Below are 17,734 nucleotides of genomic sequence, written 5' to 3' on the forward strand. Positions count from 1 at the left end.
ATAGAGTGCATTTTTCAAAAATGTTTATTCATCTTTTGTTCATTTTTATTTTTCAAGTCATAGACATCAGGGGTACACAAACAGTGGTTCAAAGTGAACAATTATCTAAAATCCTGTTAAGTTACTTATTACTGTTTGACATGAACATTTTCTAGATGCAAATGTCGCAAAGTTACCAAGACTAGCATCAGCTTGACAAACTTGCTAATGTTGAGCCTGTTTTTTTTGTTTCAATAATTTCATAATTCATTCACTTTGTGAATATCAAGCATCCCACGGGGATACATTGCTTTTAAAGCTGTCTCATTTTTTGGGGTGTGTAGCAAGTTTTCTTTGGAATATCTTTCTCTTTAGCATAAATATTTTTTGGTACACGTGCTTACATTGCAGTTAAAATTGGTGTCCTAATTAAAAGCTAAGTAAAATACTAAAACATATTTGCTTTCTTTTTTCTTAAACACATTTAAAGGACGACGATATTTACATGATCAAAATGAAATGTCCAACTGTTGTGGACACGATCAAAAAAGGGCTGCCTTGACTTAAAAATGCTAAGCGCATCCCAACATATGCAAAACTTTGTCCGCGATACGTATTTTTTCCGATTCGTCGCTGTTTTGTGGAGTCGGATTTTCATCTGGAGACTCCGCCTCTAAAACAGAAACAGATAAAAGTACATTGCGATGATTTACATGGACAAATTTGTCGCTATAATGTTGTTTTTTCAGTATTAACATGTTCTGATATGTTTTTAAATGTCATACCTGCGCTATTAGTGGCTGTCGTGATGCTACGTTTCCTCCTCTTGTTGCCCTATACGCAAAATTGACTCTTTACATGATGTTAAAACAACATTTATCAGGTATTACTCACGTAATTATCACTGCTGGACCATTCGGGATACATTTGGGAATGAAGTTTTTTCTCAGCATCGGCTATTTTATAATACTTAGCTTGGCCTTCATCTGTTAGCAACTTCCACTGTGGATGTAAAAAAAAATATATATATATATATATATATATTTCCAGAATATTGATATTTAGGTGATATAATTCATCACCATGTGTCCCAGGACGGTGTTGACGGACGCACTGTCTTTTAAGTTCATCTGTGCCTTGACATGTTGTCTTTGTTCTTTTAGAAAACACATGAAGGCATTGGGCGGCTTTTTGACGTAAGGCTGGTCTGCGTCCCGTACTCGGCGGCGCCGGCGTTTTCTTCTGTTACATCCAGTCGGCGAAGAGAGAGAAAAATGTGTAAGATCTTAAGTTATACTTGTTTGAAAACCAGAAATTTCAGGCATTTCCAACATGTACAGTAATAGCTCGAATATCGCGGCTAATATAGACCACACCAGAATCATCAAAAAAAATCACTAAGTAGAATCAACCCTATTACTACTATATACATGTTTTTGCGCCTAAGTACACAAACCCAATCATCACAAAGTGTATTTAGGATGTAGCTTGCTTACAGCCCATAATGAGCTGGGATAGGATGATCGATAGGATCACTTATGATCATATTTGCCAAAAAAATATTGGTCATGATTTCTGTTTATGTTATAAGAAGGCTTGACGAAAAAAAAAAAAAAAACTCTTTGATATTGACGCCATCATACCGATGGTTAAAGAGTTCAACTTACAAAGACTTTAATCTCTTTTAACAACATAGAAAATACTGTTTTACTTTGACGTAAAGTACTTAAAGAGTAAAGGCTAATATTAGTGCAGTTGATCGCTAAGCTGCTATTGGTAACATGACAGTAAGATTTGATATAAGGGTTGAATTTGTAGCAAAAAATTGATATATGACTTTAGAAACAGTGTCCAAGCACCATTACTACATACTACATACCAACTACACTATGTTGGCTCTTACTTTGCAGATGTTATTGGTGGAGCAGCAAAGACAGGTGGACCAGCAATGTGATAGACCACCTCTCCATTTCTATAGGCATAAAGGAGAATATTTATGTATAAAATCAAGCAATATTTGTAGGTAATACATGAAAAAATGCATACTTTGAAGTTGAAGTCATTGGAGAAGCATAAACGGGAGGACCTGTCATTTGAAACATGTCTCCTCCATTCCTTCATTGAAAAAAAAATGTTTAAAAGTTTGAAAAAGTATGTGAATATATTTTAACTGATGATTTTTGGATGTTACTTACAGCATTCCAGGAGGACCCCAATTAAAACTTTCTGGAAGAGTCCGTCCAGGTACGGAAATATTCTGCTGGTGCAAATACAGAGAAATAAAATCAATTGAGATCTTCCCATTTGACGGACAGCTCACTTCCATGGACTCTTTGCCCCAAAAAAATGCTACAAAAGAGCAGGTGAGTCCTTTTTTGGTCAGAAATGTTGCATTATGTTCTGAAACATACATCCATTTGAGCTCTTAGCTTCTCCTATTAGCGCTATTCTCTAAAAAATTAGCATTACCAAAAAAAAGTTCCCTTTTTGGCTTTTTGAGTCCGTTTCCCACTACATATCCAATACAAAAATGCATAAAAAACTGAAAATATTCTAAGAATAAAAATAATAGGAGCCAATAATAATACATTTTACCATACTTGTTTACAAATTGATACTTAAAAGTGCGTTATTTCATCCCTGGGGGGTAAAAAAATACATATTGCTGGGTATACCTGCCCATTTTCCCTACACGCCCCTTTTATTACCTCCATTAAAGTTCCCTTCTCCATCATGTACTCACCTGTGGTGCACCTGCCTGACTTTTGACGTCAAATGACTGCATTCCGTACGGGTTTAACTGGGCTCCTGCCATCATCTGACCTGGCTGCACAAAAGCTGAACTGGATGGTGGTATGCAACCACCACCGTAAGCTCTGCTGTGACCATTGACCAACTGACAGTGCGTGTCAAACCTGAGCCAAGATGGCACCGGAGGTGGACAGCTTGCCGTGTTACACACCATGCTACTGACCACCTCCAGGAGAGTGGAAACTACTTCTTCCCACTTCAGTTCGGCTACTACTTTTTCAAACTCTGCCCTGAGCTGCTCCATACTGCCTCTCCTCTCCTCCTCCTCTCTCCTCCTCTCTTTTCCTCCTCTCCTCCTCTCCTCTCCTCTCCTGTCCCTACTCCTCTCCCTCCTGACAACAGATGAAGACTACTTGGGGTTCCTGTGACAAAAAAATCAATGGGGAACCTGCTTTTGAGACACTTTTTAAGGGAATACAGATCATAGATAGCGGACCTTTTTGACTTAAAAGATGGCGGATGACCTAACAGTCAGAAAATTCAGTTTCCCAACTTACTGATGCACACAGGGGGTGCCAGGTGTCAGCAAATTGAATAGCAGGAGGAGACTCTGGATTTTTCATGTGGGTTGGACCATTTTAGATTTAATATTTAGATTTTTTTTCATAAATGGATTAAAATATATGGATTAAAAGCATTGAATATTCAGTTTTTTATAGATTTAAAATAATGTTTATTTTAGCTTTTTTTAAAATATATGTTTAGGTTTTACATACTGATTTTTGAACTAAAAACACTGAAAAAATGGATTAAAAATGATTTAAAAGGGGGGAAATCAGGAAATTGAATGTAAATATATACTCTTTATGTTAATTTCATCCTAAAACAGAAAGTCATGATTGGGCCGCACAAACTGATGCAGCGGGCCAGATTTAGCCCGCGGGCCGCCACTTTGACACATGTGCTCTATTCATTTAAAAAAAAAAGCTTTTGGGGGATTGAGCGGTGGAATTATTTCGTTTATAAAACTATACACTCTTTTGTCAAATGTTATCTGTCCTATGTTAGCGCAATAGCAGCCAATAAAATGTCCGAATACTGACGTGACATCAAAGCACAATTAAACTAATACAAACCGAATTCTCTCAAAGTTACGTTGCTTAGAAACAAAGAAAAAGCAAGACTTATGTCCATTGAAATCAAAGTGAAAGGAAAGAAAATAATTGGTAAATACAAAGTTTGCACACCAAATGATCAAATTAGTATTAAAAGATGTAGCGGGGTTGCCAAACTCGTTAAAACATGTCATCATATTTGAGTTTACTTACGACTGTGTTTAGCGACTCATCATGTCTCCAAAGTTGAAGATGTCGCTCAAATTAATCGCTCTGCATGTTGGATTTATTGTCTTGGCTTCCAACTATTAGTTATTTCATAAGTGCGGCTTGATGGAGTCAAGACGGGGGAGATATGATTATATGAAAGCCGAAACGCATCACATAGAAATGATGCGTTGCGAGGCAACCGCAAATTACGAGCGCTTCCGTTTCCTGTAGTTTTTTTAAATATCCATTATTATTACTAATAGAATCCCCTTCATTTTCTATTAAAGCACTCCCTGACACTTTAAAGCATTTAATCACCGCATCCCAACCTACAGACGAGCCCAGTGTTTTATTTACGCTTTACACGAGTTAATAACCCCAAAAAATGCAACATACACCGATGCACTTCATCCTCCCGAACGATAGAGGCGCTAATAAAATGTCTCATCTACCATAACACGCCATAGTAACAATAAGAGGTACCAACTTCCTTTCGTTGTCTTGGAAAACTACCTACTATTTGCCTAATACTAGATTCAAACACGTATATTTGTTACCCAGTTGCAATTTTATTTCTTATTAAAAAGTTTTATTCAAAGGCATGTATTGATTTACTTATATATTGCCATCGATCAACTATCGATAGATGATGGAGGTATGTGGAATGTTGTTTATTTACACGAGGCAGGCATATAAAACGTCATTTTTCAAATTTAAATCCGTAGTATAGTCGCTCTTTATGTTTTTTATTGACTTCAATCAAACAATGTTTAGAGAAAATTATGATTTAGCTCGCCATTTGAGTTTGATCTATTTAATAATGTTGATGAACATCTAATTTATGTAAATGAACATATATATGTAAATATGTACGAATTTTGTACTTTCCCTTTTCAGTCCATTGTGCTTGTTATTAATAAGTACTTTTAATTCCAATAGGTCATACTTTGTGGGGCAATCAATGGATTTGGTGTTGTCAGTTGGATGGAATTTTGAAGAATATATTATAGAATACACTTTAGAATATTCTTCTGGTTGATAACTGACGATGCCGTCGGATCGGGGTCTTCCGGGACCCCAAACTCTGAACCCAGCGCCACCTGAGGTGACCCGTGAGAACAAACTGGGTCGAAAGACCAACCAGCTTCAGTTTATAAAAAGTGTCTTGTTCAAGGCTATATATAAGCATCCTTTTTCCTGGCCTTTTTACCATCCTGTGGATGCTGTGGCTCTTCAAATACCAGTAAGTAGTACTTTTTATGGACATAAATAGATCTCAGATTTGTTATTGAAAAATGTACCTCAAGATATTAATTGGTGGTGATCTTTTTTTATATATACAACAATACCTTGTGTTTACTTGACCTTTAAAACGTGTTACAAACATAAAACGCCTACTTTCCGTTATTAAGGACTATCACAGCATCATAACAAACCCGATGGATTTGGGAACCATCAAACAACGTCTGGACAACAACTATTATTGGAGTGCCAGTGAATGTTTGCAGGACTTCAACACAATGTTTACCAACTGTTACATTTATAACAAGGTGAGTCTCATCTTGTTACTGTCTCTTTAATTAGCTTGCTAACTCCTCCCAAATATGTCTTTTTGGTCTACTTTAGCCTACAGATGATATTGTCCTGATGGCTGCCGACTTGGAAAAGATTTATTTGCAAAAAGTCGCATTGATGCCTGAGACGGAAGTGGAAGTGTTGCCTCATGCCATCGTTAAAGGGAAAAGTGTAAGGAAACATTCAGGTAAGACACTCGCTCAATTATTCCATTCAGTGTAATTAAATGTTGTTTTTTTGTGAAGATTGCACACTAAAAAAAATGTGATAGACAAATGAGGGGCTATAAAAAATAACATTTATTGGAAAAAATGGCTTTTGCTTTCAAGAAAAATATTCAAAGTTGAAATTTTACAGATATTTTGTAGCCAAAATTGACAATTATTGTTCCCAGATTTTATAGAGAGCGACAATTTTTCACATTTCATGCTTTGTGAACAGATTCTATGGAGGGGTTGACTGCATCTCACTGGGATACCCCACATACAAAGAACCTTGTCTCCGATTCACCTTCAAATTTCATCTTGGTTTCTCAGGTGAGCCATCATGTACGTCACTGGTGTCAAAGTTGCGGTCCGGGGGCCAAATCTTGGCCCAACACACCATTTTTTGCGGCCCGGGAAAGTCAATCAATCATGAGTGCTGACTTTCTGTTATAGGATCAAATTCAAATGAAGAGTATAGATGTATATTACATTTCCTGATTTTGCCCCTTTTAAATCAATAATTGTCATTTTTTTAATCCATTTTTTCAGTTTTTAGTTCAAAAATCATTTTGTAAAATCTAAAAATATATATTAAAAAAAATCTAAAATAAACAATATTTTAGATCTATAAAAACTGAATATTCGGGAATTTTAATCCTGTTCTTTTAATCCATTTTTTCTGTTTTTAGTTCAAAAATCATTTTGTAAAAGCTCTAAAATATATATAAAAAAGCTAAAATAAACATTGATTTATATCTATAAAAAAACAGAATTTAAATCCAGTTCTTTCAATCCATTTATAAAAAAATATCTAAATATTATATCTAAAATGGTGAAACGTTAAATCAAGCTGACTGGTTGATTGGTTGTTTGCATCATGATACCCCCTAACTGATTAATTTCCTTTTTGCCAATATAGACAAAGCCTCCGAAGAAGAAGAGCAATTCGGCATCGCCAAAAAGCAAGAAAAGACGGATAATCCAAGAGCATCATGCCTCACTCCCTTTTGCCAGAAATCTGCGGGCCAAACAATGGTCGCTCCAAAGCGTTGAGACGGTCCAACTGCAATATTGCAAAGAAATCCTGAAGGAAATGCTTTCTAAGAAACACCAGGCCTACGCTTGGCCTTTCTACAAACCTGTGGATGCCCAAGCTTTGAAACTGCATGACTATCATGACATCATCAAATACCCAATGGACCTGGGAACAGTCAAGGTTGCAATTTCCCTCCAATTACTCATATTTTGATAAATTGTAGTTAAAACGTATTTCTTAATTCCCAGGAAAAAATGAACCGAGGTGAATATCAGGACGCGGAAAGATTTGCCTCAGACGTCAGGCTCATTTTCTCCAACTGCTACAAATACAACCCCCTCCACCATGACGTTGTGGGCCAGGCCAGGAGGCTTCAGGTACTTATCATCAGAATATCATACTCTTTAACTTGGAAATGTGTTTTTTTTCCTCATAATTTCCTCCTCAATGTTTGTTTTCAGAGCATATTTGAGAAAAGATTCGGCAACATTCCAGAGGAGCCCATCGGGAGCAGTTCAAAGGTCACCTGCAGTGAGCCGGACGCTACTTTGGAGCAATCTATTGAAGCCACCAAAATCGCCAGGCTGAAACAGGAGGTCGGCCAATTTTATTTCATTCAAGACTCACTGGTCTTAGACCGAAGTTTATGTATATACATTTAAAGGGTGCTTAGACTTTTGGTCGCCAAAATTATATTCATGAGAGAGAGTTTAATATCTAAGAGAGAGTATATTTTATCGAAGTACTGTTTAATATCCAAGTACTGTTGAAAACAGTAGATATTTAGATATTAAATTCTCATGAATATAATTTTGAGAGCTGCTTTCAACAGTACTTCGATATTAAACAGTACTTAGATTTTAAACAGTAGTTAGATATTAAACAATAGTTGGATATTAAACAGTAGTTAGATATTAAACAGTACTTATATTTTAAACTGTAGTTAGATATTAAACAATAGTTGGATATTAAACAGTACTTGGGTATTAAACTTCTCTTTTAGATATTAAACTCTCTCATGAATATAATTTTGGTAGCAATTATTTTCCATTGAAGTGAATGAGTGTGCAATAATAGTATATTTTTTAAGCAGATATTAGAAGCTCTAAAAATGTTTAAAGTACAACAGTAATTGTTGCATGACTTAAATATGTTTGATTCAGCTTGAAGATGTTCACAAACAGCTTACCATGTTCTATGAAGATCCCCAAAGTCAAAGTAAAGACAACCCTGACTCCCGTCATATTGAAGCTTCTAGGTAGGAAAATATATTTTTTATTCATTGCCTTCAAACACTGATTGATGTAAACATTTATTTCATTTTGACTCCACTTTTTAGGAGATCCTGGAACGGAGATGACCCCCACGCAGAAGAATCCCTGCCAATGACATATGACGAGAAACACCAACTGAGCCTTGACATCAACCGACTTTCGAGCGTAAAACTTGGTCACGTGGTGCGAATCGTCCAGAAAAGAGAGCCCACCAAGTGCGACGTCAACCCCGAAGAGATCGAGATCGACTTTGAGATCCTGAAACCGTCGACGTTGCGGGAACTCCAGCGATACGTCCGTGCTTGTCTCATAAAAAAGTTCAAACGCTATCACAGTAAGTTAATCATTTCTCAGTCCTTGTCTTTCCATTAAAAACTCATTTTTTACTCTTTTACAACACAGAAAATGCAAAACAAAATGGCTCTCATCACATGGAAAGCAGCAGCAGTTCTTCAGATTCCGATAATGAAGCCAGTTCGCCAATCTCGTGACGCAATATCTTTTTCAGCTGTTTTTTCTAGCACTCCAGATCACATAATGTACAGTAAATATTGCTATTTTTTTATATTTTATCAGGCTAGCATTCTCTTTCTCAGAAGCCCACCTAATATCCAATCATGTGATGGCAGATGTTGAAGCACTTTTTTGCATGTGCTCCCAACAAATATACGTCCAATCGTCCACAAGATGTACCTGGAATGCATCTTGTTGTACACAGTACAATATACAAAGTACTATGTATAGGTATGTACAATGACAACATTTTTTTTCATTAAAATTATACGATCTGGCGACTTTCAGACATCTCTAAAAATATATTTTTCAGTGATTTGCACAGATGATTTTGTCACTTAATGACAGTACTATAAAAAGTACCATATTTCCCATATATAAGGCGCACCGTCAATGAATGACACATTTTAATTTTTTTACCCATGTATATAAAGCTCACTGTCTATTTTGGAGGAAATGTAAGACTTTTAAGTGCGCCTTATAGTCCTGAAAATACGGTACATGAAAAATCATAATATAATACAATGAAACGTGAACAGGTATTTCAAATTTGTTCCATTTGATTCCTAATGGGGCATCCAACTAAAGTTAAATACTGAAATCTTCCAGAGAGTGGCAGTCATCTACTATTTTCTCCCCAGATAAACCCACATATGACTCCATTTAGTAATCCAAATAATCCAGCCAACCGTTATCTGTGCAGTTTAACCTCCTTGTATGGATGCCAAGGCCTGAACACCCAATTGTAGGTCACATATGAGACAACCTCCGTTACGTAAAACTTATTATTGTTGATTTAAAATGTCTAGTTGAGAAATGGACTTTAAAAATTTGACAGATGGGCCGTGTCAGCACAAGATACGATACATATAAAAAAGTGCATCCGTTAACAGTACATATGAATCATAAACATAAAAAAAGGACTCGAGTAATAACGTACTCATCACTCATCGTTAAAGTCAAAAGTATAAAGTGCAGCGCCATCTTGGGGATAAAAAAATGATTTGGACAATGTCGGCGGGCCGGATTAAAAGGCCTAGTGGGCCGGATGTGGCCCGTGAGCCATAGTTTGCCCATACCTGTTCTAGTATGGCACTTTTCATGAAAATATTGATGGGCAAATAGGTTGATATTTATGAGTGTAGCGGATGGGAATGAAAAGAAATCTAGAGGTAAGAATGCATTTATCACTGACTCCTTTGGAGTCAGACCCACACAACACCCAAACATCCCCGAGGCCATGATTGATCAGTGCCACCACGCCAATGACAAGTCGTCATTATTTGAACCTGTGGCCATTTGTCAGAGAGCACCAATCTAATACTAAAAAGACCCCACGCTTGCAAACTTGGCCCTTTTCATTAGCTTCTCGTCCGCCTCGTTGGCACATTTAAGGGAGCAAAAGATGCGGCTTCACGTTTCGACCATGTTGAAAATCGTCATGGATACGTTGTGGTTCAAACAACAATTGATTCTGGTCCGGCTGACTTGGTTGAAAACTCCATTATCAACATTATTTATGGAGCTGTTTAATAATGTACTTTGGAATCATTCCTCATCTGGTAAAGAATGCTGAGGGTGTTGGATTCTTGCAGCATAGCATCTCATTCATATGCAATTTGCTTACAATTGATGCAGCGACATTTGTTATAAAACAAAATCACCCCCCCACTCAATAAATCAACACAAAATGAGACACCCGAAACAATTGAGTTTGAAAATAATGACTAAAAAGAAGCAACTCTAGCTATATATTCCTCATTATTTTTCATGTTTGTCAAGGTCATCAACCTGAGACTGTATATTAAAACCCTGTGTTGTTGTGCATATAAAATCCCAACAAACATGACAGTTTCTGACAAATCTTTGGATCAGAATGACAACAAAAAAAATATAATACAACAGCTCACGGACTTCATTTTATTAAAGTCGTCATTATTTGTACATTCTGAGTCGAATATATAATTTCCTTCTTGAACATAACGTTGCACGGGAGAGTAACATTCCAAATGTGGCGTGCTGTTTTGCCGTGGGACGAGTTTTTATCCTTGAGATTTTGCCAAAATACAACGAAAGTGCTAAATAATGAAGCCATTAGGATTTTGAAGTGTCCCTTTAAGGGCTTCAAGGAAGGCAATAAAAAGCCCAGTGCACGTAGAAAGAAGGAATTAAGTCCCAAATGGAATGTTTCAAAAAAGAAAACAAATTCTGTCAAGTCTTTCATTCCCATTTGGCCACAACTTTCATGGATTTGCATAAAACTTCTTGGGACAGATTGTGGATTAGTGCTGACTCCCCAAACAAGAAACAGGGCGAGAACTAGCTAGTAGTGACTCCCATGAGTCATGGTCCAAAACATACAAGTCATACAATCTGTCAACAGTCACTTTTTTGGACAGAATCTAACTAGAGAGGTTGGAATTGTCCCTAAAAATAGCCACAAAGTTGGCATATGGACAACTCCCACATAGGAAACAGTCTGTGAGGGATGAGCAGTGACTCATTTGGCATATTACTGGATGGCACACAGTATTGCCCTGTTTAAAAAAAGTGGAATATTTCTTTATTATTTGGTGATTCACACAAAAAATACGTTTTCTTGCTTCTATTAACTAGTTAACTTTCATCCATTCAGGTTCTGCACTGCTTATGCCCCCAAAAGTCTTGGGGGTGCTAGAGCTTATCCCATGGCACATGCAGATGGACAGCCAATCATATCTAAGGGCAATTTAGAGGCTTCACTATGTATATTTTTGGGATCTGAGAGGAAACAAGAATACCTGAAGAAAACCCAAACAAGCCCAGGGACAACATGCAAACTAAAACAGAGTGAAGACCGACCTCGGATCGAACCCACGACCTTAGAACTGCAAGCCTAATGTACTCACCACTCGCTACCGAACCATCTAACTGGTCAACATAATTTCACCAGACGAGTGAATCATTTGAAAATTGACTTAAGTCTATAGTATTGAACCCTGCCCATGCAGTACCGAATATTCACCACCAGAGGACGCACCATGAAGTAGCGTCTAAAAAAAGAAAAAAGAAAAAGACACGGCCAAAAATACCCTCGCGTCCATCCACTCCATGCGGAGCTTTTCTAACAAACTGTCAACAACGATCTAACGCTTGATCTGAAGTCATCTTACACCAAAAGATCGTTGGACCTTCGGGTCAAGATCGATCGCGTTCCTGATCGAGAGTTTTTGGACGTCAAACATCTCGGAGAAACAAAAAAAAAAAAAGCGGAAGGAACGCACGCAGCTGCAGAAATCAGAGCAACGCCAAGACGCCACTCGATCGGAGCCGTGTTTACCCTAAAAACCGGATAAAGTCATTGTTCTTCTCCTGCCCGGATGTTTTTGCAGCTTTGGACTGAGTTACTTGAACAGGATGATCTTGGATCGCAAGTATTTTTCCTCTTTTCTTAGCGATTTCCCTACGATCAATTGGCGTTTGGCGTCTGGGGACGGATCGCCGGCCGGCCATTGACCACGCGAGTCCACCCTTTTGGTCCAAAAACATCTTCCAAAAAGGGCGTTTGAATCCGCTCGCAACTTTTTTTCAAGGATGAAGAGGAGAAAAAATGATGCCCCCGAGTGACACCACCGCCGTGTTGTGAAGTCAAAGGTGGTCGCCCCCCAAAGGACCCCCGCCCACCCCCCCAAAAACTGTTTTGCATCCCCCCATCCAGACCTTCTCGGACCGCTGCCATGCGACCGACCTTGAAAAGTTATGAATTGGACTGCTTGTGAATTAAGAAACGAGGGTTGAAACCGGCTTGCGGACTTGTCATTTTAGGGGGTGCTTCAGCCACGTTCGCCGTGGAGTTAAAACAAGGGGAAAACGAGAGAAAAAAAGGACGATATGGAGGAATGGAGACAATGTGGGCGGTGGCTGATAGACTGCAAGGTTCTACCCCAGAACCACCGGGTGGTGTGGCCCTCAGCTGCCGTTTTTGATCTGGCTCAAGCCTTGCGTGATGGGGTCCTCCTGTGCCAGATGTTGCACAATCTCTCCCCAGGATCCGTGGATCTGAAGGAGATCAACTTCAGACCTCAGATGTCACAGGTGAGTCACTTTTTTAGATGATGGATGTCTTCATAATTGCTTAAATGTTGCTGTTTTTGATGATGATGCACTTTGGAATGCCACTTTTCTTGTTGTGTTTATCAACACACCCCCTGATTGGCCAAGACCACAATGATAGAAATGACTAATTGTTGTATTTTATGTTTAGAATTGTGTTAAATTATGAATTGAATTGAGAAAATATTCCAGTTAAGCACATGTTTCATCTTTCTTTTCCCATTTAAATTCATATTTTGTGTCATATTCTATGGGAAATGTCTTAAAAAACAATAGCATGTGTTTATTTTGCTGTGGTAAGTGTTTATGTGTATAAGAAAAAAAGAGATACATTTCAATGTTTACAAACTAAATAAACAAATAGACCAGGTTCAGGAGCAGATGGGCGTGGCCTGTTGTAGTAGGAATAACTGCAGAGGAGCCATAATCATGAATATTAAGTTGTATTGACAGTCATTTTTAAAAATATATCGTGCTTTTTGGTGTGTTTAAAAATTGTCTATGCAAAGTTATATTTTGCTGGAATTTTTGGAAAATTTGCTAAAAATTAGCCAGATTTGAATCAAAACAAACATTCAAAATACTGGTTTCCAGTGATATGAGTTCAAAATACATGCAATGTTGTGTAGAATATGCAATTTGTTCTATATATAGGATACGTTCTATTAGGGAAGCTGAAATAACTAAATAATCCGTCTCGGAGTTTCTACAAGGTTCCCTTTTCTTCCCGAGCTGAACTAGATTTCCGCAACGAGTGTGCGAGGAAGCATTTGTAGGCAGAGGAAGTTGATTTTAACCACAGTGGAGGGAGGAATGAGAAAGGCAGGCGTTTATATTACCTCTTGTTCACCCTCAAATGTGGAAAGCCACCAAGCCAATTGGTACACGACGACACACTTTCTGTTCCTCTAGCTGCAATCTTTTCTACCCCACAGCGGTAATTATTACTAGACTTCTGGGAAGCTGCTGCGTTTTTTTGCAGTTTTTTTCCTTTTTTTTTTCCCCCGCAGGGCTTGAAAGTAAAGTGTCAAGAATTATATAGTAGTGCATCAGAGACTAAACACTGTCTCACTTGTTGTGTTACAATGTTTTACTTGTTTTGGCATTGTTTTGAGGTCTGGTTTTTGGGGAGAGATGTGCATAAAATGGCATTGTTGCTGATGATTTTGTAGTTTTTCCCATATTTTATGTTTTTGGATCATTTGAAATTGCAAACGCCGTTTTTAAAGTAGTTTTTTTGAAAAACTGATCTCATTTTAGCCATTTTGGTTCTAATCCTGTTCGCGTTGACTAGTAACAAACAATAACATAATTATCAATTGTTAATATTATCATGCTTTAAGCATTATATGCATGTTAGTCACTTCTGGCTTTTTTACTGTATAAATATAGCGTGTCAGCAAGCAATGTACGTTTTTATTGCTTAATAAGGTGAACTGCAATAAGGGGAGCAATTTGGCTAAGGTTGCCAGGTATGTCATTATCTGCATTAATTTGGAGAAGTAGGCTTAAAAGGAGAAATTCCATTTTGTGGCTTTGTGATATGAACAGAGTTCCGTGTTGAGGATTTTCATTTGAATGTAATAATGCTTCTATGTAACAATGACTGTATTTTTAACTTGGTTTTGAATAAGCCCCACCCTCACCCAATCTTGTAGATTGCTCTGTCGGCCCTGGCAGGGACCATTAGCCTCAACTTATCTTGGGACTTCTTTAATTACAGGGAAAGCGAGAGGTTGGGGTGGCGCACTTTGATCCGCCCACTAATCCCGCGATGAGTATCTGGAGGGAGAGTCGAGGGCGGGGGGGATGGCGGAGGGTGGCGTGGGGGGCGGACGTCGGTGACAAATTGGTGGAAGGAAAAAATCTGGCATGTGAACCAAAGCAAACCCCATTGATCATAAGGAAAAGGTCAAAACGTGTACTTTAATACAATTGCTGGCAAAGTGGAGGTCGTGCATCATTTATTCTGGATAGAAGTTTTTGGAAAAGCTACACTTGTTTGAATTTTGGTCCGTGGTTGACTTTCCCTTTTCTTGTGTTGTGTGCAGCAAATGTCGCTTATTTGGTTTGTAAATATGGATGTCATGAATGCTTGCAATAGAGTGAAGTCAAGTGTTGCCTTCCCACATTATGGCTTGATCAATATTTCAAATACTTCAAGAGCAGATGTCGCAAAGCGTACATTATTGTTCATTTCTAATCATTGTGCAATCAAGGAGATACACTTCAACAAGTAGGACATAATACCTATGGCGACATCATGTTAAAATTTGAGATTGAATTGAATTGAGTGCTTATATTGTCTTTATAGAAGTATAGTGAGACAGTCAGACACATAAATAACAATAACTAATAAATAAATCATCATCTAATAAGTAGCCAGCATAATAAGTAGGGAAGTGCACAGATGAAAATAATAAATAAATAATAGTACTATAGTAGTAGTTGTCAGGATAAGTAGTATAGTAGTAGTTGTCAGTATAAGTAGTATAGTAGTAGTTGTCAGTATAAGTAGTATAGTAGTAGTTGTCAAATAGAAGTAGTATAGTAGTAGTTGTCAAATAGAAGTAGTATAGTAGTAGCTGTCAATATAAGTAGTATAGTATAACATAGTCTGAACACTACGAGTCACCCATTGAGTGTAGTAACCCTCTACTTCGGTTTCTTCACCAATTTTTCCCCCCTATCCTTTTAATCTGCTCGGTAGATGTGTGAATACATTTAGGATGACCTGTGTGTGTGTAAGAGTGGAGCTAGCATGCTCTCTATTTTGACATAGACACACCATCATGTATCTGGAATTCACAGTTTCCTCTTTGCAGCTACTTGTCGTCATCTCCCTCGGGCTCGCCGTACTCTGAATGTGGAGGCTTAGTGAGGCATCATCCACTCATTGTACGCTCCCTTTCCATGTACTCGTTCAGACAACGTTACTATTTTTAAATCGCAAATGCATATTTCACTGCTTTTGAAGATTTACATGTCTTGAAATATCAGTGAATAGACTGCTAAATAAAGGAAAAATCTCTTGTTTGGAATGGGGGGAGGTCTATATTATAGATAAACCCCCATCGGGGTAATTTAATCCAAACCTTTGGTGGACTGTTGACCACTTGACCCGAGTACTCGCCGGATGCAGGTAATACCGCTAATGGACCTTGTTAGCGTTGCATCCGGGTTTGAGCAGCTGGGATGGTGTCACTGGGGGCTAATGGGATTGACAAGAAGGGAACAATGCTAAAATGTGGCTTTTTCATACGTTTCCGTCAGATTGTTGTCATCCTGAGGTCATTGCAATCTTTTCAACTGCAACTTTTTGGCTCAATGCACTGACCTTTTCATACCCTTTAGTTATTTATTGACTTGAAATGTGTGGCCTTACTTTTCAAATCACAGGGACCAGTAAAGTATTATTTTTTTGGGAAATATGCCTTTTATATGGTACATTCAATTCATGGTATTATCCATTTTTGCTAAAATATTTGCATGTTCAATGGGTTCATACTGTACCTCAGAAATACTACATGCAATGATTTTTCTTGAAAATTTGCAATTCAAAGTAAACCATTTGTACTCCCTATTAAGACCATGAATATGGACGATGAACATTGTGAATCAGGGGGCGTCTTATATGAGAGAAATTGTCAAATTCCACCATTTTAAGGCTATTTTCAAGAGTAGGGCTTATACGCGGGAGGCGGCTTATATATGAGAAAATAGGGTTAATTTCCCAAGTGTTTATTTTGGTTAAAAAAGGCTTGACGCTGCAATGTTATACAAAGAAGTAAAGGTCAATCATATCACCGCTAAAATAGCTTTGAGTGACCAAGTTTATTTTGCCTGACTTTATTTCAATGCTGCACAATGCAAAAAATGTATTCATGATTTTTTTTCTACTGTTGAAATCACCTTTTTACATGATTATGCAGCAAAATATGTAATTGGGACATCCCTACCTACCCACCTACTGCAATTTTCTCCCAAGAGTACTTGAGCTCGGAACCTAATTCGCGCTGTTGCGCTGCTCCACTGACTGTGGCGGTCGGGAACAGATTAAGATCTGACTCTTCCCATCCCCCCCGTGGACACCTCCAACCCCAGCTGTGCACGTACACACACACATAAACACATACACACACAGATACACACACACTCTAAAACAGCAGCTTCTCCTAAGCACAAAAAATAAACCGCTTTGCGTTTTTTTGTGTAGTACTTGGCCAAAGGAAACGCATAATCTGCGCCTTTAGGAAGTTTGTTTGGATGTTTGTTTTCAGCCATTTCCACCAGTGCCGACGGTTATTGATCATATCACATAATTGCCCGTGGAAGAGGAAGGGTGCGAGTGTAGGGTTACGCAGTTAGGCACTGACATCAAAGACCCCCCTGGTTATTGATTGTTGGGTCTCTTGGTAATCAAATGTACAAAGTGAAACAGTGTAATAGTGGATACAGTAGATGGAGGGGGTGAGGGTGGGTGGTGGGGGTCATTTCCTGATCTCCCCCATCTTTTGTTTCCTCGCTTTGGCTTGCTTGAAGATTTATTGCTGTGTCTTGGAGAAATGCGTTTATACTTTGGCTTCTTTCCACTTCCCTCCCCACTGTGAACTGCAATGGTTGCCAATAGTTGCACTATCCGGAAGACTAGTAACAAAAAACAACAGATTCAATAAGGTTTATCGAGTTGTAATATTGTACCCATTGCGTATTTATATCCTTTTTTCATACGGTTATATGCAAGGACTAGTTTTAAGATGTGTACTGTATGTAAAGTACCTTGAAATCAATTGGAAATCGGTAAGTCTGATCCTAGGGTGGTCCTCAATGTGTGTGGGTTTTCTCCGGGTACTTCATTTTCCTCCCACATCCCATAAAAAAGCATGCTAAGCTAATTTAACACTCTAAATTGTTCCTATTATGAGATATTTTTTGTCCTTTGTGTTTTTATGCCCCCTGCTTGGTGTTTTTAGTCAGCTGGGA

General features: G+C 38.1%; 3 protein-coding genes across 7 annotated transcripts in view; 2 read left to right on the forward strand and 1 right to left on the reverse strand.

The window, feature by feature from the left end:
• Positions 1 to 6: 6 nt before the first annotated feature.
• Positions 7 to 4,245, reverse strand: LOC144210934 (uncharacterized). Of its 4 annotated transcripts, none has more exons than XM_077737901.1 (9): positions 4,059 to 4,243; positions 2,723 to 3,122; positions 2,175 to 2,239; positions 2,026 to 2,094; positions 1,883 to 1,951; positions 1,062 to 1,221; positions 874 to 981; positions 765 to 813; positions 7 to 652 (listed from the first exon to the last, which is right to left on the reverse strand). In XM_077737901.1, exons 2-9 carry the CDS (start codon positions 3,032 to 3,034, stop codon positions 552 to 554), a joined length of 933 nt encoding a protein of 310 aa, XP_077594027.1. In that variant the 5' UTR covers positions 3,035 to 3,122; positions 4,059 to 4,243; the 3' UTR covers positions 7 to 551. The 4 variants fall into 4 exon arrangements, with proteins under 4 accessions (XP_077594027.1, XP_077594026.1, XP_077594028.1 ...); XM_077737900.1 differs by having other exon boundaries at positions 2,723 to 3,152; XM_077737902.1 differs by having other exon boundaries at positions 2,175 to 2,236; positions 2,723 to 3,152; positions 4,059 to 4,242.
• Positions 1,820 to 9,094, forward strand: LOC144210933 (bromodomain-containing protein 3-like). 2 transcript variants are annotated; one of them, XM_077737899.1, is made up of 11 exons: positions 1,820 to 2,342; positions 4,995 to 5,298; positions 5,468 to 5,605; positions 5,682 to 5,817; positions 6,072 to 6,166; positions 6,756 to 7,052; positions 7,121 to 7,249; positions 7,334 to 7,468; positions 8,036 to 8,130; positions 8,212 to 8,480; positions 8,549 to 9,094. In XM_077737899.1, exons 2-11 carry the CDS (start codon positions 5,104 to 5,106, stop codon positions 8,635 to 8,637), a joined length of 1,578 nt encoding a protein of 525 aa, XP_077594025.1. In that variant the 5' UTR covers positions 1,820 to 2,342; positions 4,995 to 5,103; the 3' UTR covers positions 8,638 to 9,094. The 2 variants fall into 2 exon arrangements, with proteins under 2 accessions (XP_077594025.1, XP_077594024.1); XM_077737898.1 differs by lacking the exon at positions 1,820 to 2,342 and adding an exon at positions 4,504 to 4,710.
• A 2,220-nt stretch (positions 9,095 to 11,314) lies between these two features.
• The window catches only part of vav2 (vav 2 guanine nucleotide exchange factor), an 84,391-nt gene continuing 77,971 nt past the window's right edge, over positions 11,315 to 17,734 (forward strand). Inside the window, exon 1 of the mRNA XM_077736651.1 lies at positions 11,315 to 12,733. Within this exon, the coding sequence (XP_077592777.1) occupies positions 12,530 to 12,733 (204 nt within the window). The 5' untranslated portion in view covers positions 11,315 to 12,529. The remainder of the gene's footprint in view (positions 12,734 to 17,734) is intronic.

This window comes from Stigmatopora nigra, chromosome 17, assembly GCF_051989575.1.
Source record: "Stigmatopora nigra isolate UIUO_SnigA chromosome 17, RoL_Snig_1.1, whole genome shotgun sequence".
In the NCBI taxonomy this organism is placed as follows: domain Eukaryota; kingdom Metazoa; phylum Chordata; class Actinopteri; order Syngnathiformes; family Syngnathidae; genus Stigmatopora; species Stigmatopora nigra.